The sequence below is a fragment of the Engraulis encrasicolus genome, chromosome 16, assembly GCF_034702125.1.
Source record: "Engraulis encrasicolus isolate BLACKSEA-1 chromosome 16, IST_EnEncr_1.0, whole genome shotgun sequence".
NCBI classification, from domain to species: Eukaryota; Metazoa; Chordata; class Actinopteri; order Clupeiformes; family Engraulidae; genus Engraulis; species Engraulis encrasicolus.
The window spans coordinates 48,092,975-48,112,978 of NC_085872.1; the positions used below are offsets into that span (position 1 = coordinate 48,092,975).

A 20,004-nucleotide genomic window follows, 5' to 3' on the forward strand; every position below is an offset into this window, starting at 1 on the left:
TAACATTTTTCATAAAATGGGCTCTTTCTTGTTTTGTCAACAGCGACAGACAGAATTAGAAGTAAAAACATATGTTTACTGTATTAAAGTGAATTACTTTAACAATTCAACATGACTGTAGATACTTATTGTATGCATATTCCTAAAACATGTCAAAAACATGTAAAACATGTGTTTTTTGGTGAACTCCATCAGATGCCACCACCATCAGGTTTTCTGACAATAAAAAAAACCTCCAAATGCACCTCAGTGGTGGCTAGAGTATCATTTTGGTCAAAATATACCATGTATCCATTTGTTTTATCATAACAAGGAAAAAAACCCACAATATATTTGATTTTCCGTTGCTTCGAGCGGGATTCGATACGGAGACTTGGTGAACTTCTTCCCTTCTTCTCCCCCTTTCTCCCCCTTTTTTCCCCCTTCTTCCCCTTGTTATACGGACAAATGTTCCCCAGCTTTGGCGCAACCGGCAGGGCACTTGTCTGCCATGCGGCCGACCCGGGTTCGATTCCCGGTCCGGGTCATTTGACGACCGCTCCCCATCTCTCTCCCCATTCACTTCCCGTCTCAAACTGTCCTGTCAAATAAAGTCGTAAAAGACCAACAACAACAACAAAAAAAAGAAAGAGCACAGATCGAGGTGTTAAACTGTGGTCACTGCTGATGCAGAGAGAGATGCTGACTTGGAAAAAGATGTCGAGAGTTTCACACCCTCACACCACCACGCTGATATGAGAGACCACAAGGCCCTGTTTCTTGTTTTTATATTATTAGTTTAGTGAAGAGTTTTGAATTCATATTTTATTGCACTTTTATAGTGAAGCAGTATTGCGTGTGTGTGTGTGTGGGTGTGTGTGTGTGTGTGTGTGTGTGTGTGTGTGTGTGTGTGTGTGCTTCGCATGCATGTGTGTGTGTGTGAGCGCATGTGTGTGTGTGTATTTGTGTGTGCACGCATATGTGTGTGTGAGTGTGTGTGTGCGCGCACACATGCGTGTGTGTGAGCACATATGTGTGTGTATGTGCGTTTGTTTGTGTGTGTGTCTGTGTGTGTGCGCGTGCATGCATGTATTTGTGTGTGTGTGTGTGTGTGTGTTTGAGTATGTGTTTTTGTGCGTGAATGCATGTGTTCAGCTGTGTGTCATGTCATTGCCATGGTAATGAGAGCAGGTAGATGTTTGTGGTTAAGAGCAGAGATGGAGGGGGCTAAACTGTGGTCTCTGCTGATGCAGACAGAGACGCTTACTTGGAAAAAGATGCCAATAGTTTCACATCTTCACACCACCACACTGATATGAGACAAGATAGCGCCCAAATTCTTGGTGTTTATGTTGCACAAATATTAGTTTAATTCTCCTTGACTTTTGAATCCATATTTTTATTGTAGTTTTATAGGACAGCAGTATTAAGGTCTTTCGTTTGTGTGTGTGTCTGTGAATGTGCGTGTGTGTGTGTGTGTGTGCGTGCGTGGGTGTGTGTGTGTGTGCGTGCGTGCGTATGTGTGTGCGTGTGTGTGCATGCGTGCGTGGGTGAGTGCATGTGTGTGTGTGCATATCACCATTACAGTTTTTTCTGTTCGCTAAAGCACATTTTTTGTAACCTTTGGCTGCTTTTGCTGAACTCCTCACACAGATGCACAAACCTATAACCAAACCAGCCAAACTGATAGCACAAAAACGGATTAGCACTCAGTTTGTAATGTTATAAAACACACTTTGCAGAACTGTAAACACAACTCACTGCTTTACACACAATTTGCAAAATATGAACACAGTCCTAGAAAAAATATACACACTTGTGGATATTTTGTACACTACAATACTAATTATTACACAACATGTGACAGGGGGAAACACCTTTAGATAATCTCTTCACTTTGCAACCGGTATACTGTATAAATAAGTCACAGGTAAGCTTTTTGTGTTGGCAATAATGGAAGGACAAATAAACACCAGAAGATTGAGGATCAGAGGAGGGTGAGGAAGGGGAGAAAGGAGACAAAGGCATATACAAGTAATCACAGATGACACATTCAATGACCATGTCATCAACCATGGCATGAGCTACAGGAAGGCTGGTGAAAAGGTTCAACCCAATCTGACCCGCTACACTGTAGAGAGCATAAGCAGAACATTTCACGCTGAGAACCGGTAGCCTATGTAGAGTCATTTCATACTCAACAGCGCAGTGTAGCAAATATGTACAGAGACAGTGTATATGAAAAACAATATAGTATATACTGACTGTAATGTGTGAAATAAAGTAATGTACAAGTGATGGGATTGCTACTTTACAGAATTACTAGAATTCTGAGAGCAGGTGGCAGAGAACAACTGTGTGTTCACACCTGAGCAGGAGACCCACATTCTGAATATGGTGATGGCTAACAAGAAGGCTGCAGGAAATTCCCTAGGCCCAATAGAACATTGCAGAACCTTTGCAGATATAAATAATGGGAGCATCTCTGCAATATCACGGCTATAGTTGAAAGAAACAAAATTCATATGAATCAGGTCTACAAGGTTCAGAACATATAAAACAACTATGTTGATATGTGCAGGTAATCAACAATTAGTTTTGAATATACTGTAGGAGTCCATACTGATATTGACCAGAGGGCATGTCAGGACTGCATACAAGGTGATACTTTCTCCGCTGTCTTGCACTTGAAGACATAGCATATGATGTCAAGGAAATTTTATTGTCGGATCCAGCAAGGCATGTGGATGTTCAGTAATTTCCTTTGTTAGACTTACATTGTGTTTTCTTGTATATTTGAATTACATGTCAAAAACATATTTTTAGTTTGCTCTGGGGAACGTAAATAAACATCCATGATTGAAGTCTCATCCCCTGCGTTTTTATATCACAAGTATTCATGACAAAAGTGTGATCTGCAATTGATTTGCACTGTGCAAAGAACAACACAAGCTAAATGTGTGTATGATTTGTACTGCATGTGTGTAGTTGCAGTGTGTGTGTGTTTCTTATAAGATAACTTGTGTGAATGATTTGACACAAAAATGCACATTTTCCAAAAGTGTATAGCGTTTTTCAACCTTAGTTTGATTTTGCAACGTATCTACAGTGCTTTGCTAGATAGGTGTGAAGTTCTTGTAGTTGTGTGTAGAGTTTTGCAAAAGCAGCCAAAGTTGCGAAAATTGAGCTTTAGCAATCATAAAAAACTGTAAAGCTCAGAGGAGTATTCTAAGAAGCTGGTTCAGGAGTAAACCTGATTAAATTAAGAGGTAAATCATCTAATAGAAGAGCCTGGTGTCCTTATTTTTGGACTTCTGGCTTTTCTGTTAGATGATTGACCTCTTAACTTCACCTGGTTTACTCCTGAACCAGCTTCTTAGTAGGCCTAAAGGCCCCTGCTGTGTGTGTGTGAGTGAGTGTGTCTGTGTGAGTGTGTGTGTGTGTGTGTGTGTGTGTGTGTGTGTGTGTGTGTGTGTGGTGTGTGTGTGTGTGTGTGTGTGTTGTGTGTGTGTGTGTGTGTGTGTGTGTGTGTGTGTGTGTGTGTGTGTGTGTGTGTGTGTGTGTGTGTGTGTGTGTGTGTGTGTGTGTGTGCATGTTGTAATGAGATCAGCTTCTTAGTACAGGCAAAGAGGTTGGATATTTAATAAAGAGGACTCGAAACACGCCCACTCAATGCAAAAGCGAGTGCTCAGAATTCGGTCTCCTAAGGGGGCGTTGTCCCTCCTTCTTCTTCTCTTTTCGTGGTGTTTGCACACGACGGGCGCTACCGCCATCTACAGCGCTAAGGGGACTTCATTGATTCTCAACCTCAGGACTCCGAAGGTCTCCTAACCGAAGGTCTCCTAAAGGGGCGTTCACCCGACATAAAGTGGATACCGGAAAAGAAACAAAATGACGCTTCTTGTTAGATCTACTTTCTTTGGTACAGGCCCCTGCTATGCAGCTTTGGGATGTAAACAGAGCCGTGTACACAGCGGCCTCTAGTGGTTGTCCTGAAATTTTGCATCATTGTGAAAGTGACCCATTGAACTAAATGAGATATTGACATTGACTGTGAGTTAATGTGTAAATCTACATTTGTTCTGCAATTATTACGCCCTGCATTCAGCTCTCTCCACTTCCAAGAGGCTTTTTCAATGTTCATATGTGAGATTCGCCCCCTTGCACATTAGTTCGCCGCTTCATCAAATGCAGGTAATACAGACAAGTAACGAAGCATTTGAAGTTGAGGCAACAAGCCACGTTTTCTTCTTGTGTTGTTGAAAGTACGATAGAACAAGTGGAAGTGGACATTTATCCAAAGCCTATGGTCCACTCCCACTGGGGACGTCAGGCTCAGCAACAATCAGACCCGCCCACAGGAAGTGATGTACATGCAGAACGGCAGCCAGTCTGGAGACTACTCCCTCATCATTCCCTCTATGTCATGACAAAACACATGTACAAGTGGAAGGAATTTTGGCTTTTTATCTGCTCAATAGTCTCCCCCTTACATGTGATGTTTTCTCATGGTGATAGTGTCCGCTTGGATGTTACAGACAATCTATACTGTCATTTTTGATGACCTTCTATTCCAACGGGACCGGCAGACAGTTCTGCAACCACAGGTTTAGATCTAACTGTATAACTCTCTGCTCATCTCCAACCTCACAGCAGAGGACAGCGGGGTGTACATCTGGAGATATAGCATATTTGTGAGAGTTGAGGATTTGCTTTGAGAGGGAAATCCACCTTATGTACAGGGATCCTTTTGGGGTGCACAGCTGGGTTGGTAGCTGCTGTGAGCTTAGGAGCAGTGCTGACCCCTGGTGGTCAGGAGATGGACATGCAGGACATTGGAGAGGAAGACATGTACACTGACATGGAGGTAGAAGAGAGCCTCTGAACTCACGCATACGCGCGCACGCACGCACGCACGCACACAAACACACACACACACACACACACACACACACACACACACACACACACACACACACACACACACACACACACACACACACACAAACACACACACACACACACACAGCAATGAAGTAAATTATACTTCACTCTTGTACTTAACTATGTTCAAAGACTTTTTACTTTACATGAGTTTTTCATATTATCTTGTACTTCAATGTATTTCTTAAGTTAATTGCAACTTTTGCTCATACATTTTCAATGTCCCTATAGGATTACAATGTAAATGGCAGACTGTTAACCTAGTAAACCAGAAAGAAAGATTGTGCTGATTGGTCAGAGCGCCGGCCCATAGGCACAGGCATGGTTTGAAAGACAACAGGTTGTTCTCATCAACAATCTTTGGATGTACTATTTGTAACAGGTTGGACTAGGTCCCCTGTTAGTGTGCATGTTGTAATTGAAAACAGCTGCCCGTGTGGGCGAGGGCGGAGCCCTTCCGGTTAGTATAAATTGCCTACTATGTTGGCTGTTAGCCAGGTGTGGCTAACCTCGGTACCGGTTGGCGCTTGGGGAAGCCCTGTACGCTGGGTGCAGTAGGTGATGTTGGCGTGTTGGGTTTTGGACCCATACTGGAGCGCGTACTAGAGCGCAGCTGAAATGCGGACGCCAGGTTGCTGCATGTAGCCTAACCGGCTTGAAGGTAAGCCCTTCTGCATTGTGCACCTGGCGATACTCAATTAGGCCTATGTTTGTACTGTGGCTAACGTGATGTTGTTTCACTGCAGCATTGCATGGTGAAGCGAGGGTCAACCGTAGACTTCCAGGCTCGGTCCAGTGCTTCCCAGTTGCAACTTAAGGTAATTTCTAATTTACCGTCACTCTGTGCCTGTGGCTTTCACGCCACACCTTGCACATTGATAATGGCATTTCCCTGGCATTAACCCAGTCTCTCTTGTGCTTTCTAGGTTGAGCACATATTGTCAATGGGCTGGGGTGGGGGGACGCCGCTGTCTTTTCCCGGTGTTTGTGTTTGTTATTTTCCATTTTTACCACCACGAGCTCTCTTAGTAGTGGCAGGTTGTTGTTCCTTTGCGCAGGTGCGCGACGCCTTCGTCTTTCAGCCATTGAGGCAGTCGGTTCACATGCAAAATAGGGAGGCGGAGCACTCGGAGGGTCACAGGCAGCCTCAAAATGAATGGCAGTGAACGAGGACCCAGCGTATTGAAGGATAAAACTCGCTGTTTTGAACTAATAATCGTCCGGGAAAACTTCCTTCAAAGTTCACAGCCTGCCTCGTGAATTCAGGGAAATGACAAAAAAGTGGGATAATCATACGTAGATCCAGATGACCACGAGCACCTGTAGAATCCATAGTCCCCCCTATCAGCTCAGTGTGACAGCTGTCAGAACGCACCCAGCGAGCGGGGCATTCGGAGGGTACACTATTTACAGCCTTCTCGCTATTTAATCCATGCCTGCAGTTAGGGGCGCTGTAGAGACGAGAGCGCAGCCCATTCATTCTGAATGTAGTCTGCAGTCCTCCGTTGGCGCCCCTACAGTGCAGTACCTGGCGAGTGGAACCTCTCGTAATACAACTTCTCCGAGAGCGTTTTCACAGCTGTCAAACTGAGCTGATAGGGGGGGACTGTTGATTCTACAAGTGCTCGTGGTCATCTGGATGCATGTATGCTTGTCCCACTTTTTTGTCATTTCCCTGAATTCACGAGGCAGGCTGTGAACTTTGAAGGAAGTTTCCCCGGACGATTACAAGTCAAAAACAGCGAGTTTTATCCTTCAATACGCTGACTTCTCGTTCACTGCCATTCATTTTGAGGCTGCCTGAGACCCTCCGAGTGCTCCGCCTCCCTATTTTGCATATGAACCGACTGCCTCAATACGGTCTGACACGGTCAGCTCCAATTACCCACCCCTTACAAGGGATGAGTTATTGGGGACTGGCCGGTTGAGATTAGTAGCATTATCGTGTAAACTTATTGGTGAGGTGTAGATCCCCTGAGTGGTATAGTAAACCCTCTGCCAAGAGGCCTGATTTGATAAACATAGGCTACCTCTTCACTGTGAATCATTTCAGTGTGCTGTGACTTCTTTTGTTTATTTTGATTATGTTTTGTGTGTACATTTTTGATTGCAGTGTTTTTAGGCATTCACAGTGCAGTGTGTAGGTAACACGCTCAGTAAGTTACCTGTACTAGCCTACTCAGTGCTCTCGCACTTCAGCCGTCACTGTTTCACGATATCTGTCCGTATTGACTTCAGTGGAGTTAAAACTCTGTTTGTGTATATAAACTCAAGTGAACTGCCTGCACATTTTGAATACAAATAAGACTGAAAGCAGAAGAAAATAAAAACTATTGTATGTGCAACAGCTGTGTCATCCTTTGTCATCTAGAACCTGTCGGGGAAAATTGTATTTTTAACATCTGGGTTGTCTCACCCTTAAACGAGACTGGCGTAGTCACCTTTTAAAACCTAATTACTTAAAAGTCAGTAATCTTAGTAACCCCACTCTGCTACATATTCATCAGGGCCAGACTAGATTACACATCCAATCTCACATTTAGGCTGGTTTAACAGGCTAGCAGCCAGGGCTGTAGTGGAGGGTAAACGCACATAAATGCCGTTTACGCACCTCTGGAATTTAGGAAATAGCGTTTACCCACCTCTAAATAGCGTTTACCCACCTCTAAATAGCGTTTACGCAGCTCTTAATGGCAATTACGCACGTCAAAGTTCCCTGCGCCTTGTGATCTGCCGTTGGAATAATCCAAAATAAATTTGGTGTCATTTCAAAAATATTGTTGAACATACTTAACGCTTTAGTAGGAATCATTTTCATCCACTCCAGGTTTCTCTCTACCGTTCGCAAATTAGTCACGCCCTTCTCATCAAATCTAGCCACTTCGCAACGTTTGTCCGAAAGAAGTAGGGGACAAGCCAGTGCGCCCCATGTTTACAAGCGAAAGCGCATCTGCCCGCCGGTTCTACGGACGGCAATGCCGATAGAAACGCAAATGCACGTTCGCGGTGGAGTTGGGGGAAAAATCCTGTGTGTGAAGCCAGGTATGAAAGTAACCTAACACAGGAGTAAGCCTAGTAACACCACCAAATCCATCATTTAGGGAGGTACAAGTTTTGTTACACCTTGTCACAAGACTTAGCCTAAAAATTATTTCATGATCTGACATGTCCAAGTTATTTGCAAAAGCAATTTCTCAGAGCTAGAAGGACTCATTCCTGAGTAAAGAAATTATAAGCTTCTTCTTCATCAGCTTCTTCTTCTGTCTATTTCCTTTGCGGTTATTGATAACACTGTATGGGTTAGCTTATGAATGGTAGGTAAAACTCCAGTTCCTCTGTTAATGGCTGCAGTGCCTATTGCTAATCTATGAGCACCATGCCACTACAAGTAGGCCCTAGCCTAGCTAAGTAGGCCTAATGGATGATGGTGGAGGGGTAAATTGTGAGGTGTCTTATAAAAATATAAGCCTAAAATGTAGCCTAATAGCACTTCATTATCAATTCAGTTGGAAACCACAAATGCTGTGTTTTTTATATTTAGTTTCCAATGTTATAGCCTAATGCCATTCATCTTTGTGGGGAATGGCTGAGATGGGCCTACTGTATGATGGTGAATCTATTTTTAAAAACCTAATGCAGAAATTGGAATAGGCCTATGAGATTGAGCTGCATTGTTATGCTGTTGAGCTACTCCAATATAGGTGTTAGGCCTACTATCTAGGATTGTAGCAAAGGCACACTCTGCATCATATGATCACACAAATTATGTGATAGGCCTATAGGCCTAACTGAAGAGATTTTAATCGTGATTTAGTCAAGTCAAGTAGGTTTTATTGTCAATTTCTTTACATGCACTGGTCATACAAAGAATTTGAAATTACATTTCTTGCTTTCCCATACAGACATAGACTAATCTAGGTAAGGACATGGACAGTATAGACATAGACAGTACTTATACATGGACATAGACAGTGCTCATACAGACATTTTAAAGTGCAAGACTGGACAACAGAAGACTTGTAGAGGACATACATTAAGAGGTATTGTTGTGCTTTTGTGCTTTTCCTAAAAAAAGTCCTTTATAGCGTTCTGACATGGTAATAGTAGCATTTTGAAGAAAAATAAATATTAAAAAGGTCTGTCAAGTACACCAGCAGCAGTGTGTGTGTGTGTGTGTGTGTGCATGTTTTGAGTTAGTGCAGGTTGAAAGTTCAGTCACAAGTATAGTAGTGCAGGTGGAATGTTCAGTCGCAGATATGGGGGGGGGGTTGTCAGTGGCCTTGCTGGCTAGAGGCTGACAGTGGAGGGAGAGTGGGTTGAGTGTTCAGCATCTTGATCGCTTGGTGCATTGTGCTGCTCGCCAGCCTGGTGGTACGGGAACGGAGGCGCCTGTACCTCTTTCCAGAGGGCAGGAGGTTGAACAGTTTGTGTGCAGGGTGGCTTGTGTCTTTGATGATCATCAGTGCTTTCCGGGTGAGGCGTGTGGTGTAAATGTCCTGCAGGGAGGGGAGTGGTACTCCAACGATCTTCTTCGCTGTGTTCACAACACGCTGGAGTGTCTTCCTGTTTTTCTCCGTGCAGCTTCCTCCCTACACTGTGATGCAGTTGGACACGACGCTCTCTATGGTTCCTCTGTAGAATGTTGTCATGATGGAGGGTGTAGCACTTGCCTTCTTTAGTTTGCGCAGGAAGTAGAGACGCTGATGGGCCTTCTTCTCCCACTGCAAGGAACTTGGTGCTGCTCACTCTCTCCACAGCATCGCCGTCGATGGTCAGTGGTGGCAGTTGTTTTTGGACCCTTTGGAAGTTGACAACAATCTCCTTGGTCTTGTTGACATTCAGCAGGAGGTTGTTGTCTTTGCACCATCTGGCCAGCAGGTCTACTTCTTCTCTGTAGTGAGTCTCATCGCCCTTGGTGATGAGGCCCACCAGTGTTGTATCATCCGCAAACTTCACTAGATGGTTAGTGCTGTGGGTCGTTGTGCAGTCGTGTGTCAGCAGCGTGAACAGCAAGGGGCTGAGAACACAACCTTGCGGAGCCCCCGTGCTCAGGGTCAGGGTGCTTGAGGTGTTGTTCCCTACCCGTACTGCTTGTGGTCTTTGCATCAGGAAGTCCAGCAGCCAGTTGCAGAGGGAGGTGCTGAAACCTAGTTTGTCCAGTTTTCTGATGAGTTGTTGTGGTATTATGGTATTGAATGCTGAACTGAAGTCAATGAACAGCATTCTCACATATGAGTCTTTATTGTCCAAGTGGGTGAGGGCTGGATGGAGGGCAGAGCAAATTGCATCCTCCGTGGATCGCTTGGCTCGGTATGCGAACTGGTAGGGGTCTAGGGTGGGGGGTAGGGTGGCTTTGATGTGTGACAGGACTAGCCGTTCGAAGCACTTCATGATTATGGGCGTCAGTGCTACAGGACGGTAGTCATTGAAGCATGATGGTGATGATTTCTTCGGCACAGGTATGATGGTAGCAGCTTTGAAAAGTGGTGGGATGACTGCTTGCTCCAGAGAGATGTTAAAGATGTCTGTGAAGACATCCTTCAGCTCTTCTGCACAATCCTTCATGTTGTCTGGGCCAGCTGCTTTGCGTGGGTTAAAGGATAGTTCCGGCGTAAAATGAAAGTTTCACCATCGCTTTCCCATGCCACATAATGTATCTAATGATGAGCCATTCCGGGCAATGCCGCGCCGTTATGGAGTTAGCTTATTTTAAGCTTTTTGGTGAAAAACGCAGCCAATGCATCACGGCGGGGCCAATTATAGGCCTATTATTTTCTGATGTTTCCCCGCTATAAACAACTTCAAAAACGCTACACACTTCATCACAAAGGTCTCGTCAATCAAACCGAGGCACAGAGACGATCATCGGACCACACAGTCTTTACTGGCCAGTGTTTCCAGAGGTGTCTCACTGTTGCAACTCTCTGACCCGGATGCAGGCTACTCAATCAGGTGGCTAGGTAGGCTAAACATGGTCCGCGGTTCTTACCGTAAAATGAAAAGCTGGAACCCCGACCGTTTTCACCGACTGCCACTGTCTAAACCAGCCATATTCCGGGAATTGCTAATAGCATTAGAAGTGGACGAAACTGACATATAAACCCTGAGGGAGGGATCGCTACTACCGTGTGTGGAGGGAGCATTTCGAGGATGATGGCTACAAGAAGAGTAAGGGAGATGGAACACCAAAACGAAACCATCTAAAGAGGAATGCTGTGCCAAAAAGGCGCATGGCTATGGAGGTATGTTTGAAGAGAGAGAAACATGTGTAAATGTGTCTGGCTCATGAATCTCATGACTGTCTGTGAATCTGTGAACTGGTTGAAACACCGCGCGTCTTTGCCAGCAAGCACTCTGTTTTGGGAAGGCATAGCCTACAGGTGCAGTAAATGTAGCCCACTACAGGAGATAAATACACGGTCAAAACAAACTAGCGCGGGATGGCAAGTGAAATTGTGAAATTGTGCGACCTGAGGCATTTGATGTGGTTGATGTCAAGCATGCTAGAGCAGTTTCAGTGAAGTAAGTAGACTCTAATGACGAGGGCGCGCGAGGTCAGATGGACCATTACGCAACGGAGGAGGGCTGGAGGAATTTTATAAAGTCGTACTAGAAGTGCTCTTACAGATGTAAGTACACCACCAGTGGTGTGTTATTACAAAGTTGACTCCATGTTATATTATACCGTGTTGCAATTACTTTGTAAGAGTAGTCTGCCTACCTGTACTCTCCATGCAACTCTTCAAATCTGCTGCCTGCACACACGGTAGTAGCGATCCCTCCGGATTTTTACGTCAGTTTCATCCACTTCTAATGCTATTAGCCATTCCCGAAATATGGCTGGTTTAGACAGTGGCAGTCGGTGAAAACGGTCGGGGTTCCAGCTTTTCATTTTACGGTCGCAGCCGGGGTAAGAACCGCGGACCATGTTTAGCCTACCTAGCCACCTGACTGAGTAGCCTGCATCCGGGTCAGAGAGTTGCAACAGTGAGACACCTCTGAAAACACTGGCCAGTGAAAGACTGTGTGGTCCGATGACCTTCTCTGTGCCTCGGTTTGATTGACGAGACCTTTGTGATGAAGTGTGTAGCGTTGTTGAAGTTGTTTATAGCAGGGAAACATCAAAAAATAATAGGCTTATAATTGGCCCCGCCGTGATGCATTGGCTGCGTTTTTCACCAAAAAGCTTAAAATTAGCTAACTCCATAACGGCGCGGCATTGCCCGGAATGGCTCATCATTAGATACATTATGTGGCATGGGAAAGCGATGGTGAAACTTTCATTTTACGCCGGAACTATCCTTTAACACTGGCAGAGGACAGGTAAAGGGGTTGATCATGGGGGGGAGGGGGAGTTTTCTGTGGGTGAGTGTCATTTTGTGCTTCAAAGCGGGCAAAGAAACTGTTCAGGTCGTTTAGCAGAGAGGTGTTGTTGTCACAGCTACGTGGTGCAGGCTTATAGTCCGTGATGGCCTGTATGCCCTGCCACAGGCTCTGTGCATCTCTGCTGTCTTTGAAGTGTGTTGTTATTTTGTCTGAGTATTCCTTTTTTGCTTTCCTGATGCCCTGGGACAGGTTTGCCCTTGCTGTCTTTAGGCCAGCTACGTCTCCTGCTCTGAAGGCTTTGTCTCTGGCCCTCAGCAGTCGGTGAACGTCTCCTGTGAACCATGGCTTCTGGTTGGCCCTGGTGGTGATGTGTTTTATTTCTGTAACATCATCGATGCATTTTGTGATGTAGGAGGTCACGGTGTCTGTGTACTCCTCAATGTCAATGTGATTGCTGTGGGTGGCAGCTGTTTTGAAAATGTCCCAGTCTGTGGTTTCAAAGCAGTCCTGTAGTCGTGAGATGGCTCCCTCAGGCCATTTTCTCACCTCCTTCTGAACTGGTTTGGTGAGTTTTGCCTTTTGTCTGTAAGCTGGCAGTAGCAGAATCGTTGTGTGGTCTGATGATCCAATGTGGGGGATGGGCTTTACCTTGTATGCTCTCTTTTGATTTGTGTAAACGAGGTCCAGGGTGTTTTGTTCTCTTGTTGGGAAGTTGACATGTTGATGAAATTTTGGAAGTACTGTTTTGAGATTTCCGTGGTTGAAATCTCCCAGGACCACTGTGAAGGCATCTGGGTGTGCATCTTGTTGTTCACTGATGCCCCGATGCAGCTCGTTCAGTGCCTCGCTTTTGACGCTGTTGTTGTTGCTGGGTGCGAGGTAGACGGCGACTAATAGGATAGCGGATATTTCTCTAGGTAAATAGAAGGGTCGGCACTTGATGATCATGAACTCCACTCGTGGAGAGCAGTGCCTCTGTACTACCGTAGCATTATTGCACCAAGCATCATGTGTGTAGACACATATTCCTCCCCCTCGTTTTTTCTCTGCAAGGGCTCTGTCCGCTCGGTGACACGTTAGTTGTTCCAGTTGTAAAGCCGAATCGGGTATGCCGTCGTTCAGCCATGATTCGGTGAACACCGTAACGCAGCAGTTCCTCACGGTTTTGTTCGCTGATCTTAGTAGCCATATGTCATCCATCTTATTGTCCAGAGATCTGACGTTTGCCAAGAGAATTGATGGTATTGCTGGACGAGTTGGGTTGGCTGCAAGCCGTGTCTCGACGCCACCTCGTTTGCCCCTTTTCCTAATTCTGGAGCATCGCTTTCGGTTGATAGTAGACAAATGAATGTGCATGCCAAAAAGTTCTAGTGGCTTTTAAACAAATGACCATTTTGGATGCGTTGATACCGATACTTTATAGGCCTACTATCATGCCTGGCCTCATACCCATTTTCATACCTGTAGATACACAGATACACCGATGATACACGCGTCGCGTCGCGGTCTGTCTGATCAAAAAATTCATAGTTTACCCACCTCTAATTTGACCACTACAGCCCTGGTGACAGCCCCAAGTAGTTACTAAAAGTTATTTAAAAACACACACACACACATATTTTCTATTTTCTTGCTTCTACAGCCATGGCACAGTATGTACTTGTGGTTTTGAAGTTGTCAGTCACCAGATTGTAAAATGCTGAATGAAGTGTATGGACCCCATGGTTTAACAGAGAAGCATTACCATTTCTTTTTGTAGAACAGCAGCAGTAGCCATCGCTGTTTAGGGGTTTAAAAAACATGTTTATGAAGTGTGTGTCTCTAATATCCATATTCAGTCTTTCAACTACCGGTAGGCCTACTACCGGTTCATAATAACCTCTTCCTTATAGCAGCCTCTAAGGAGCAAAACACACCAAAGCCGAACGGAACCGGCACGGGACGAACGCGGTCTTCCTGCCTAGATTCGGCCGGCGTGTTTTACAGTGTCGTTTTTACAGTGTCGGTGAAAATACATTGGAACATATCTGTCCTTACACACCAACCGGCAGCAGTCGGGCGTCACCGCGCCGCGCTGCATTTTAAAAAGATAACTCGAGCGTATTTTTTCACGCCGGCGGTGTTCCATTCAAATGAATGGCAAAGTAGCACGCTAGCTTTGGCTATGGGTGGGGTTTTGAACAGGACTGGCCGCGCACACTGATGCTGTCAGTGTGAAAGGCAGAGAAAAATACACCGGCCGAAACTAAGCAGGAAGACCGCGTTCGTCCTGCGACCGTTCCGTTCCGCCTTGGTATGTTTTGGCCCTAAGACACTAGGGCGGTAAAGTGTCGCGGAACGGCCGTGATTTTTACTGGCGTCAGTGAAAATATATGGAAACATATCTGTCCTTACACACCAACGGGCGGTAGACGGGCGTCAGCGGGGGGTTTTGAACAGGACTGGCCGTGCACGCCGACACTGTCAGTGTGAAAGGCAGAGTAGAACACACCGGCTGAAACTAAGCAGAAAAAACGTGTTTGTCTCGCATCCGTTCCGTTCGGCTTCGGTATATCTGACGCCTAACCTGGGACCAAGACAATCCCCAACCCAAACTTATATATGTATACGCACTAAAAATGATTTAAGTGATTTATTGCAATGATTCTTGCTTGAGACATGAATCAATCAATATAATGACTTCAAATGGGAGCCAAAATTCCACGCACCACCTGCAATCTCTGGTGCACCGTGCAGGGGGTGCCCGCACTCCACACGTTTCATTTCAGCACCACATGCATGGACAGCTGCCATGCAATAATAGGGCTGCACCAGCTGCAAATGCCCCTGACTTTTTGGTCACTTTTTTGTTCAGCATCAGGGATTGTGCCTAAGCAAAGCCACAAGCACATACTGTATAACAAAGAGGCAATTATTTTAAAATTTATTGGTGAAATGTACAGTCATGTTGACCCTAAAGGAGTGCATTATTTCGTTCTTCCATGGCAGGAACTAGCTAAATATATTAAGGTAAATATATGGGTAGATGACAGATAAGCAGCAAAAAACATTTTTTTTTACAAAACATTTTTTATGAGGCAAAGAATTATATGTCTACGTAGTGCGGCAATTAATATTTCAAAAAAATCCAAGTGGTCACAATGTTGGTCTGTTAATTGATTATTTGTTTACGTTGCTAAAGCAATTAGCTGTAAATATGTCCTTTGGTGTGACGTTTAGAAATATATATATATTAAATAATGTTGAAATTGCTTGAGGGAGTTTTATATCCAGTGCAATATTTTAAAGTATTAATTTAATGAGAAATAACCATTTAAGGATCCCCCCCCATGAGAGGCAAGCTTATTGGAAACACAGGGATAACTTTCTGTTTAAATGTTCAAAAGTGTCCGAATTTATACTAACATTTCAGGGAGTATAATTTGCTGTTCCCTAATGCAATATTCAATGTTAATCAAACATATTGTTAAGCTCAAACAAATATTTGTGCGTTTAAAAAATGTCACACTGTAGGACATTCATGTCACGCCAAAGGACAAAAATGTAAAACTGAGGCAGAAACAAATGTATCAACATGACTATTTTGTCTTTTGATCATAATGTAATGTTGTAGTCAATATGGACCTACACTCTACGCTTATAAGTCTTTAAGTCATAGATTATCAACATATGCTAACACTCAATGACAGATAGCCATGTGGTCATTAAGTTTAACCAGCAGAGCTCATAAGACTGATCCTGAAGTGTGACCTTGGCATGCCCATCACACCTCACACTCTTTGTGGCTATGCTTTGACTGTCGCACCATTGAACCTGTAATGTGTAGCGGCCAGTGCCTGTTTGGTATCTCAAGCTGGACAGCACAATTGTGCTATCTTGAGCTTTCCACAGTATACTTTATTCACCTATATTTCTCTATACTTGGTGCCTTCACCAGCTCGGGACCTCTCGAGACAGCTGACGATACTGCTCACATGACAATCGAGTTCTGGAGTTTGGCGCATGAACGCCACTGATCCCGGAACAATCAGGATTCATGCGCGTTTTGTTTTGGTTCTCTTTTCTTTTTTTCACCTCACCTTGAGCCTTCACACCCACGACATATCATTTTAGCTTAAGTAGACTATATCAAACAGTCAGATACCAGCAGTACTGACATACGTATGTACATCTGCAATTGAATGACATCAAGTGGTGTTGTTGATAGTGATTACAAGATGATATTTTAGCATTTCTGATACTGTTTACATGCTAGTTCCATGCATGGGCGCCATGTTGATGATGCGTGTGTCGTCATACAAAACATAAGGTCGGGAACTCGTTGTTCTATACTTCCGCCTGAGATCAACCTCGATAATTATCGATCTGACATTGCGTCACCAAATCTTCACGCCCACTTTCCCGAGGTTTTAGGTCGGCTTTCTTGGGATTCTCGACTTTTTTAACGAGGTAACTCGAGGTAACTCGTTCACTCNTTCACTGTTACCATTCTATTTTATGGTTTCAAAGCACCATTAATGACATTTCATATCCTTTGACAGTCTCTAAAATCAACAGGAAATATTCATCAACAATGCATCAAAGTATAAATTCAAATGGCCAATAAAGGAATATGTTATTTGAATACACAATAGTTATCTAATAAACAAAACATTTATAACCAGTTGTTTTAAAAGGTATTTCTCAGATATCTAGTCCTTTGGTGTGACCTGTTTTTCCTTTGGTGTGACTCTCCAAAGTGTCACACCATAGGACTTTTACCATCACACCATAGGACTTTTGAGCTTTTGAGTTAATTTAAAGCCCTGTCGTTGCCAACTGAAATGCAATTTCACATTTAGTAAGATGCATTTGCATACATCTACATAAGAAAAATATATAAAAAATACACTATTGTCAAAATGTATTTTATGGCTGTCACACCAAAGGACTACAAAACTAAGTGGCAAAACATAATTGATTGATTGAAGAACAATGAGAGAAAAACCTAAAATCCACCCTTGCTATTGGCTTCTTAAGGGTCACAATTTATGTACAGCGAGAACTTCAACAATAGACAATTATCCATAGAATTACCCATGTTAGTATGTCACACCACAGGACATTGTTTTCTGTGACAAAGTTTCATAACTCCATACGCTCTCAGGAAAACAGGGGGACAAATCAGCATTGTCACTTGCTAAAATAGACACCTTGAAAAACATGCCAGGGTTGTTAAGATAAATGACTGAGCTTTGATTATTTATTTTAAAATGTTTTAGTATGAAGAACCCGGCTTGTGACAGTCACACCATAGGACAAATGTGACATTTGACTGAAAATTGAGTATACTTATTTAAACTCTGGATTAATTACACAGTACTTTTTCACAACATAGACTTAAGTTCAACCATTTCAAACATAAACAATTTTGAAAGCATGAATTAACTTAATTTTAAGAGCCTGTGACAGCAAAATTAACACGTCACGTCATCTACCCATATATGCTGAATATACAGTAGGCCTAAGTCACTCAATTACATCATTTTTTTCTGATCATAATAAGCCAAATGAGTTTTAATGTGTCAGTGTCAGGGGCTTTGGGGGGGGGGGGTGGATGCTCCTCTAGCACAGATCACACCAGCCTGGTGATGAGTGTTTGAGTTGGGCACCAGTTGCCATATATCAAGTAAGACACATAAGACTGTCCATAACATGTTGGCATATATGTCTTTATTAATTGCAGTAGATGGGATGCTGACACGAATAGATGTTTGTCAATATATGACTAGAATGCAGAAGCAGAGATGCATAGGCTGATCTAGTTGTCACTTTAAAAAGTCTAAAAAAGGGGATTCAAATACATAATTAGTTTTCAATAACATGACATGAACACAAGACTGTTTGTGAAAATTTCCTTTGAGTTTTAAGTGTTTGTGTGCACAATTTTAGCTCATTTAAAAAAATAAACATAGAGTTTGACCCACAACTTAAATCCCAGATTTAAATTTGACAACGGTAATGTGCCATTTAGGGCCTAGTTGGTGGGGCAGACATGGACTGGGTAGATTACAAGAGGAGCTGAATTTTTACCTCTGTAAATGTCATCAGGGCCAAAGTATGGAAAGATTCTCTCAGTGAAGGAGGCATTGGTAAATGAGTAGATATTATGCCAGCAATCTGCATCATAAAAGGAGACCAGACCTGTGTCATAGTCCACAAACACCCCCACCCTTTGGAGCTTCCCCTTCAAGAAGAGGGTAACAGGGGGATCAGCCCCAGCCAGATAAGTCCCATCTCTCAGATATATTGTCCAGTATCCATATTCAGGATTCAGGTATATCTCTCCCTTCCTGTTAATGGACTCCTTGGCCACTCCTATATCCCACAGAGTCTGCCCCTTGACCTGAACCTCATAGTAGAATTTGCCAGAGGAGAACCCCTCTCTTCCTAAAACAATGGCATAATCAGTAAACCTCTTTGGAGTATCTGGAAGATTCTGTCTTCTGCTTCCAAGCTTCACTTGTTTCCCATCAGCAGACAGGATGAGACTGGGATGTGCTGTGTCAGGATCCAGGATCACATTCACTGGTTCACAGCGGGAATAAAAGTTATTCAAATGAAATGCACTCAAACATTATTCATGGACATTATTTTTTTAACCTATACTCAAACTTAGTAATAGTAAATAGTATGTTATCTAAATAGACAGACAGATAGATAGATAGATAGATAGATAGATAGATAGATAGATAGATAGACAGACAGACAGATAGATAGATAATAAACTTACCTGCATGCTTCTTAATGCTGTTCATGTCATGAGGTTCTGAGGATGACAATGGTGAAAACACACATCATAATTATTTAACACATTTTGTATTTCGACAAGCTAGTGGTGTGGTGAAGAGCATATCACCTTAGAATCATCATCTAGACCAGTGGTTCTCAAACTTTTCCCATCATTCCCCCCTTTGGAGGGTCTGGATGCTTCCGAGCCCCACCAAGCAACAGCAGTACTTGCACAGACTGATTTTACGATCGCTGCACTGCGCAGAATCAAAGGAAAGGTGACTGGTGAGATCAAACAAAAAGGGACTTGTGTTCATTTCATATGATATTCAAATTCATGACAATTATAAAATATAATGTTGGTGAGGGCTTAAAATGTATTGCTTATTGGCAAGACAGGAAATAATTTCCTTTGGGGAAAAACACCCAAAATCAGATGTCACACCTTGATCCAGACCTTTACTTTCTCTTGTTTGGATTATTGTAATTCCCTTTATACCGTCTATATACAACAGAATATGGGAACATATCTCACATGTCTTGGAGAATTTTAATAGGATTCCTTTTATTAATTAATTATTTATTAATATGAACTATGTATTAATTAATTTAGTTAATTTATTATTATTATTATTTTTAAATAACTTATTGCTGTTGATCTTGCTCCAAACTATATCAGAGGACTTCTGATTCCCTATCACCCAACAAGGCAAGGCAAGTTTATTTGCATAGCGCATTTCATACACAGGTGCAACTCAATGTGCTTCACAAAAATCATCAAATGCAAAAAGAAAGGAAACAGGGAAGAAAGAAGGAAATAAATTAGATTCAAATAACATTTAAAACATTAGGATAAAACATAAGTTAAAAAATAATAAAATAAAATACACGTAAAAATAAAAAAATAAGAATGATATATAATTTAAGCTAGGGGGAAGCATCTGAGAACAGCTTCGTCTTGAGTCTAGATGTAAAGCTATCAAT

At 43.1% G+C, this 20,004-nt stretch overlaps 1 protein-coding gene across 1 annotated transcript; it reads right to left on the reverse strand.

The window, feature by feature from the left end:
• Positions 1-18,265: 18,265 nt before the first annotated feature.
• On the reverse strand, positions 18,266-19,046 carry LOC134466130 (zinc-binding protein A33-like). Its single transcript, XM_063220025.1, has 2 exons — positions 19,022-19,046; positions 18,266-18,816 (listed from the first exon to the last, which is right to left on the reverse strand). Exons 1-2 carry the CDS (start codon positions 19,044-19,046, stop codon positions 18,266-18,268), a joined length of 576 nt encoding a protein of 191 aa, XP_063076095.1.
• Between the last annotated feature and the right edge of the window lie 958 nt (positions 19,047-20,004).

What these genes read in the sequence shown, in the direction of transcription:
- LOC134466130 (XM_063220025.1), bottom strand. Translation starts at nt 19,046, where the DNA reads ATGAACAGCATTAAGAAGCATGCAG. An exon ending in CAGCATTAAGAAGCATGCAG is followed by an intron (nt 18,817 to 19,021) that starts GTAAGTTTATTA and finishes GCTGTGAACCAG; the next exon opens with TGAATGTGATCCTGGATCCT.